This window comes from Prinia subflava, chromosome 12 (genome assembly GCF_021018805.1).
Source record: "Prinia subflava isolate CZ2003 ecotype Zambia chromosome 12, Cam_Psub_1.2, whole genome shotgun sequence".
Classification (NCBI taxonomy): Eukaryota; Metazoa; Chordata; class Aves; order Passeriformes; family Cisticolidae; genus Prinia; species Prinia subflava.
In genome coordinates, this window is record NC_086258.1 from 9590513 (window position 1) to 9597395 (window position 6883).

General features: G+C 48.7%; 1 protein-coding gene across 1 annotated transcript; it reads right to left on the reverse strand.

The window, feature by feature from the left end:
• Positions 1-4283: 4283 nt before the first annotated feature.
• On the reverse strand, positions 4284-6814 carry NDUFA8 (NADH:ubiquinone oxidoreductase subunit A8). Its single transcript, XM_063409672.1, has 4 exons — positions 6681-6814; positions 6429-6592; positions 4987-5152; positions 4284-4529 (listed from the first exon to the last, which is right to left on the reverse strand). The coding sequence occupies exons 1-4, from the start codon at positions 6729-6731 to the stop codon at positions 4392-4394; spliced, it is 519 nt and encodes a 172-aa protein (XP_063265742.1). The 5' UTR covers positions 6732-6814; the 3' UTR covers positions 4284-4391.
• Between the last annotated feature and the right edge of the window lie 69 nt (positions 6815-6883).

A 6883-nucleotide genomic window follows, 5' to 3' on the forward strand; every position in this document is an offset into this window, starting at 1 on the left:
ATCCTCGCTCCTGTTTGCATGGAAGCAGAAGGCTGTGCTACTACTTATAAAGAACTGAACCACCCTCAGGCTGACTCATAGCCCTTAACAGAGCTGCCATGCTGATTTTACAAATATTAGAGCAATGCCTCAGATTCGGGGTTTTTTGTGGTTTAACCTATCGACTTAGGAGCAGATCCACAGCTCTTTTATACAGCTCCCCTTCCCTGTATTTTATTTCCTTCCTCGGTGCCAGAATTGGAGCCAAAGCCAAGCTTAACAAAGCAACAGGCATGGCCATTCTTCCCAGCCCTCATTTACCCTGGTGAGAAGGGAGAAATTAATTAAACCCTATCAAAAGTGCAGAAGCTGTTTGCCATTTTGTGCTGCAGAACACAGTGTGAACCAAACACTCCCTTGAACCACCTGCACTTGCCAAGCCCAGCCAAGAGCACAGGAACTTGCAGATTGGAATCCTTTTGTTCAGGTACCAGCAACAGACAAACGTGATCCAAGATATTTCTCAGGCAGCAGCAATGAGGAGATGCTTGGGATGCAGGCAAGGTAAAAGAGCTTTTACCCCATGAAATGCTCTCTTCTTTAAGCCCCTGTTCCTCGGTGTATAAGGTATAGCAAAACTCTTCATGCCCCAGCAGCTTCTGCTTGTGTCCCAGCCCTGGGACAGCCTGGAGCAGCTCTCCATGGACAGGCACAGCCTGGGGCACAGGGGAGTGGGGCTCTCCTCCCTCACTGCCTGCCCCTGCCAAGCACACAGGAACCTGCACCGTGCCTGTGTGGGGCTTGCCAAGACTCCGGCAGCACGTGGGAGTGGAGAAATTTGTTGAAGCAGAAACCAAGCCCAAGGATAATTCCTGCACCAGCAAGTGAGCTGTTACTGACCTGCCTTGGGGGTCTGGGAGCCACCCCTCCTCCAGCATCTGCTTCTGCTTGCAGTGCTGATTTACTGCTTTAACGCCAAACTCACACCACGGGCTGTTTGCTTCTAGTTTGCTGTGCTGTGTTTTCTCAGACCTCCTCCCTTTGCCAAAGCAGTATTTGCACCACATTCAGCCACACAGAGTGGTGCCTTAGATTCAGATCAAGCCCCCAGGTAGAAGGGCTCACATGAAAAACCAGAAAATTATTAACAGAGTTATTAACACTAGTAAGACCATTTGGTGAGGCCTTGTCTGTTCCTAACAAAGAGAAATAATGTGCTTTCATACAAAGGTAAATATTGCAATTAACCTGCTCCCATCCTTGCCTGTCCCACTCATTTCACACCAGCCCCAGAGGTGCAGACCCACCCTGCTCTCTGCAGCACCAGGGTCATCTCCTTTCTGGATTCAGGGAAGGAATTACAATGTACACTGTGACACCCCAGCCACCTCCATCTACTTTGACTCTACCTTAATTTCCTTGAACCACATCAAATCTGATTGAGGCAATCGTTTTCAAACCATTTTTCTTCCTCTTCTCCCTTCATACTCAAGAGTTTTTATATGTAGCAAAAATCAAGTTGAGATAGCGTGAATTTCATAGCAAAGACAAAGGATCTAATCAAGTTTCTGTATTCAAGTAGTCTCTGGATTTTCATGATGGCAAAATCTTCACGGAGATGCCCAAAATCAGCTTAACGCAGCCACAAGAGGGAGTCTGAAATCTGTTACTGCCCAGATGGATTCTGGCTTCTAAACTCCTCCAGTACACAAGCACAGAGAGCTTCAAAAGGATTGTACAGTCCTGAATTGAGCCATTTGAAACCAGGGCATCTCTAACTGCCAGACGTTTTGGAGAGAGACACTCTCCTCAGAAACATGCTGTTGTGCTAGTGCCATGCAAGTCTGCTGCACCAGAAATGCACAGTCCCACTTCACTGAGATTTGAAATTACACTCAGATTTGACTCTTCCCATCCTCAGTGTGAAAGAATGGAGCAGCTTCTGCCGAATCTGACCACAGTGGAACAAGCTACAACACTGGCTTAACATTTTGTTAATTTAACATGTGATTAGAAACTCTGGCAAAGCTGAGAGCCCACAGCACAACACTTCTCACAGGGCCAGGGAAATATCTGTGTTGAATCTGTGTCTGCTCTACATCTGCCAAAAAATTGTCAAGACGCATTCCTCAAAAATACTTTTATGGTCTTTACTGAATCTCAACATCCACTTGTTCTAGTTTCCATTACAGCTCCAAAGGGGCATCTAGGTTAGAGTAAGCCACAGGATTTTGAGCAGAAATAGCTGCATTCAGGCACTGTCCAAAGCACCGTGAAAAGCCTCTGGCAACACTTTTCCAGAGATTCAGCCAAGAGATAAAGAAACAATTATCACAGAGAGGTTAATGAAGGAAATGCTCAGAGTACAGCTGAATTCTACTTGACTTTATCATTTCATTGTTCTCCTCTGCTGATCTCTTTTGTACTTTCACCTGCCCACTCCTGCTTGAAACTGAAGAGGGAATCTAGGCCAGCAGAGAGTTAATTCTGACTAATTTAAACCATAATCAGTGTATCATTACTGGATCCCACAGCTCTGACCCAAGGGCTGTAGATTCCACTGTCAAGAAACAGACAAACGATCTTAAACCTCTGAGGCTTCAGCATAAACTCTTTTTTTTTTTTTCCTCTTTTTTTTGCTTAGAGTACTAGCCAGCTTAAGGGTGGGGCTCCTATCAGGCTGTTGAAAAAAAACCTGCACCCAACTTATGAACGTCTTTCTTTTCAGAAGCAATCTAACGGGAAAAAATCCTCTTTAATTGTGATTAGGGGCTGACTACTGGAATGCCCATGCCTGTTCATTCCAAGGCAGATGTTCAGCAGTGCAATGGTTCATACAAGATGCTGACAATAGTAAGTTAATAACAGAACATGGTAAGATCTAAAAACTCCTGATTAACTGTTGGAGTGGGTCAGCAAAGATCTGATGTGATATGTGTTAACATCCCAGACAATTTATCCTCTTCTTGGCCAAGCCTCACTTCACTCACTCAGCTGAGTTTAACCAGACCCAAGTCTGTCCTAACTTCAGTCTCTGCAGAGGATTATCTTCCTTCAGGAAGATGTGCTGCTCTGAGATGGTGGCAGTGATCGGCAAGGAGAAACTGCAAAGGTGCAGCACCAGCTCACAGATTTAGGCAAGGAGCTGCTAAGACAGCCTGGTATGTACATTAAAATGCAAACACAGCACCTGCTTTGAGTTTCACTCAATGCACCCCAGCAGAAAGTAGCAAGAATCCAGAAGCCACACAGTGCACAAGCTATTTTTAGATAAATGTTATACAATTTTCCCTCTAGCTCCATGGATCAGAAACATATGCTGCAGCTATACAACCATTACAGTTTAATCCCACCTCAAACAAGGAGATGGTAAATCTTCAGATCCTACTACCAGCAGGCTACTCAAGGAGCAGAGCACAGCTCCACTCTTTACCATGGTTCAGGTGAGCCAGTCTCACCCAGAGCAAGTTAAACTGCATATTGGTTTGGAAAAACAAGTTCATTGGATTTTTTTCTGACCTTTTAAAAAAGGTTTTTGCTATTGGGTGGAGGTGAATGAAAGACTAGATCCAACTCCTATGAAGAACATGACTTTCAGATATTGTAGAAAAGAAATTTTAAAAAGCTAACTCCTCCATCAAAAAGAACATCAGTGAAAAATTGGGAAGGATTTGCCCCAAACTCTGTAAGCCAGAGCCTTGAGACAGAATACAAGCTCCTTTCCTACACTGCATAATGGGACACAAGATCCTTTAGGAGAAAGTTTTTCCTGAAAGGTGTTGGAAACTTAATATGATTTTTCTGATAAAGTAGCTTGTGTTCCCCCAATAGAACAGTTCAAAAAGTGGAAGTCCCTAACTAGTGTTGAGCAGCTGGGAAGAACAACAGGGATCTTTATGGCAGAAACAGCTAGCAAATGCCAGATTCCACTAACCCCTTGCTCCAAGACAGATTTGAGGTTAAACCTCTACAGGAGTCCCTTGGCAAGAATGCACAATTATCAGTTGCAAGACTAAGGGAAGACATTAATGACTTGTTTGTTCCCAGAGTTTCCTTGATACATGAGGCAGTGTTCTCAGCAAGTAAATCAAGTCTCACGCCAGTTTGTGACTGATGGGACAGCAGTCAAAGACTGGAACTACGTCTGCACACATCACAGACAATCCTGGTAATCATGACCAACCAGCTGACGTTACTGGTGCCCAGAGGGTCCCAAGGGCTGTGTGACTGCACAGAGCTCTGAGCAAAACAGGGAAATGCATTGTTCTGGTTGTTATGAGTTTAAAGAAGTCTGCTCAGCCATGTAATGGTTCAGGGCTTTTTAATTATTGGTAACACCCAGCACACACCACACAATTTACATGTGCAAGTGCCACATCTGTGCACTTGAGTCACAGCACAGCCTGCCCACTTCACCAGGACCAGAAAAAGAGCCTGCTGCCAAAGGGAGAGGGCTTCAGCTCCCCTTCAGTGGGTGGGTTTGGCTCTGGTCTGGGTCTAGAGTGATAGGCATTCTCAGGCAGAGGACGGTCTGTCTTCACCTTGGTAACCTGGAAAGAAATGCAAAGAAGTGATACAACTTCTCACAGCATTTAATAGCCAGGCTGAGTCAAGGGAGAACTACCAAGAAGAACCAAACAATAGTAAGGACACATTGTTCAGCTGATGAGAGCTCCTCAATACGTGTAAGAGAAGGGAAGGGAGGAGTGTTTCATCACAACAGAGTAGCTCCACGTGAGCATGAACTTCATTCCTAAAGGAATAGCCTCTAGACCAGGAAAAGCAAAAAGCAAGAATTTCATTGTGGAGGAAAAGCACAAATCCTCTGGAAAAGCAACCCCGGAAAATGCTGCCAGCCTTGACTTCCACTATCCCACAAACTTCCAGTGCCGAGTTCACGAATCCCATCAGCCCAAGAGATGCCGGAGACAGACCTGGTCTGGACAAAGCATGCATAAAGCAGGGAGAGCAGGACGTGCCTGTCTGCCCCAAAGGGTAAGAATTTACCTTGGAGAGGTCTCCCAGGTCAGGCCTCACCCAGCCCAGCTTGTCCAGCACGCAGGAGTCGAAGGCCGCCTGCTGCTTGCGGCAGCGGCGCAGCTCGTGCTGGTTGGTGTGGTCGATGCACGTCCAGTACGCGGTGAAGGGCTCGGCGCAGTGCGTCCGGATGCTCCTGGGGACACCACAGGCACAGAACCCTCAGCAACCCTCCTCTCCCTCACTCACACCAACCTCAGCTCGGGATAAACTGGGGTTTGAAGCTCTCAGGAACATCTAAACCTTCAGCCAAGTCAGTATCTGGTACAAATACCTGTGAAACTTCCATTGCCGCAGCTACAATTAATGACAGCAGTAACTTAACTGATACGTGGAGGAGATTTTTGCTGGGTAGATGTTCACAGCTCCTCCACAGGATGCTTGTGTTTCACCAAATAATTTAGTTACGTTATATGGTGCTCTAATCCCTCCAAATAATTTTGTGTCTAAAGCTCAAAAAGCCATGCTTAGAACAGAGGTTTCAGCTGCTGCACTGGAGGTGGACATGCCTTGAGATAATTAAATTAATCCTTTACAAACACTACTGGTACATGCCTTGGATCTACATGTTTGCCAGGAGAGACAGGTGGTGCACCTGCTCAAGCTTTCTCAGCAGTTCACCTGTGAGACAGGGAGGACAAACAATGCAATGCTCAGGTTGGTTTCCTGGAGTTCATCACACAGCTGCAACGTGCAGCAGCCTCACACCACTGCCCTGAATTCCCAACAAAAACCCAGGCTGCTTGCTCTGGAACAAAGGCAAAACAGCTTCAAGTGACAGGATAAATTCATTAATAAATTAGCAAGACAAAGCACATGGTCTCTATCCCTAGGAGTTAAAGTTTCAGAAGCAAGTATAAAAGTTTTGAAGGCGGTGATGGCGGCAGTATTTTTAATTAGAATAATGGAAGTACAGAATAGCTTGGGTTGGCAGGAACCTTAAAGTTCATCTCATTCCAACCCCTGCCATGGGCAGGGCCCATCTTCCTCTATCCCAGGCTGCTCCAAGCCCCATCCAGCCTGGCCTTGGACACTTCCAGGGATGGAGCAGCCACAGCTTCTCTGGGCACCCTGTGCCAGGGCCTCACCACCCTCACAGGGCTAATACCTAATCTAAACCTGCTCTCTGTCAGACGTGACAGAACAACCTGCCTTGTTCTGTCACACCATATCCTTGTCACAAGTCCCTCTCCAGGCCTGCTGCAGCCCCTGCTGGTACTGAAAGTTGCACTAAGGTCACCCCGGAGCCTTCTCTTCCCCAGGCTGAGGAGCCGCAGCTCTCCACAGCAGAGCTGCTCCGCTGGAACGAGTGACCGCCAGCGCTCGAATGACACCTCCGGCCGGGCCCCGCAGCACCGTCACCTCCGGGCCCGTGGGGCTGCGGCGGCGTCTCCCGGCCGCTGGGCGCTCACCTGAAGAAGTCCAGGGCGCACTGATTCACCTGCCGGCCCTCCCTCAGGCACTTGCGCGGGTCCTTCTCCTCCCAGCGGCACAGCATGAACTCCTTGTTGGGCCGGTCGCACTGCGAGCCGTAGTGGTGCGCCGCGGCCTTCAGCACGGCCGAGCTCACCGCCACCTGCAGCGGGGCACAGCGGCCGTGAGGGCGGGCGGGAGGGGAAGGCAGGGCAGGGTGAGAAAGGCACCGTCGGCCCTCAAGCACTCACCTCCGGAACATCGAGCTCCTCGAGCGGGGGCACCCGCAGCACCCCGGGCATGGCGGCTCTCCTTGAGCGCCCTCAGCGCTCGCCCCGCCCCGCGCACGCGCCGCCGCAGGGGCGGGGCCTGGCGGGCAGGGGCGGGGCCAGGCGGGCAGGGGCGGGGCCATGCCGGGTAGGGGCGGGGTTGTGCCGGTAGGGGCGGGGTTATG

What these genes read in the sequence shown, in the direction of transcription:
- NDUFA8 (XM_063409672.1), bottom strand. Translation starts at nt 6,731, where the DNA reads ATGCCCGGGGTGCTGCGGGTGCCCCCGCTCGAGGAGCTCGATGTTCCG. An exon ending in TGCGCCCTGGACTTCTTCAG is followed by an intron (nt 5,153 to 6,428) that starts GTGAGCGCCCAG and finishes TGGTGTCCCCAG; the next exon opens with GAGCATCCGGACGCACTGCG. An exon ending in ACCTGGGAGACCTCTCCAAG is followed by an intron (nt 4,530 to 4,986) that starts GTAAATTCTTAC and finishes ATTTCTTTCCAG; the next exon opens with GTTACCAAGGTGAAGACAGA.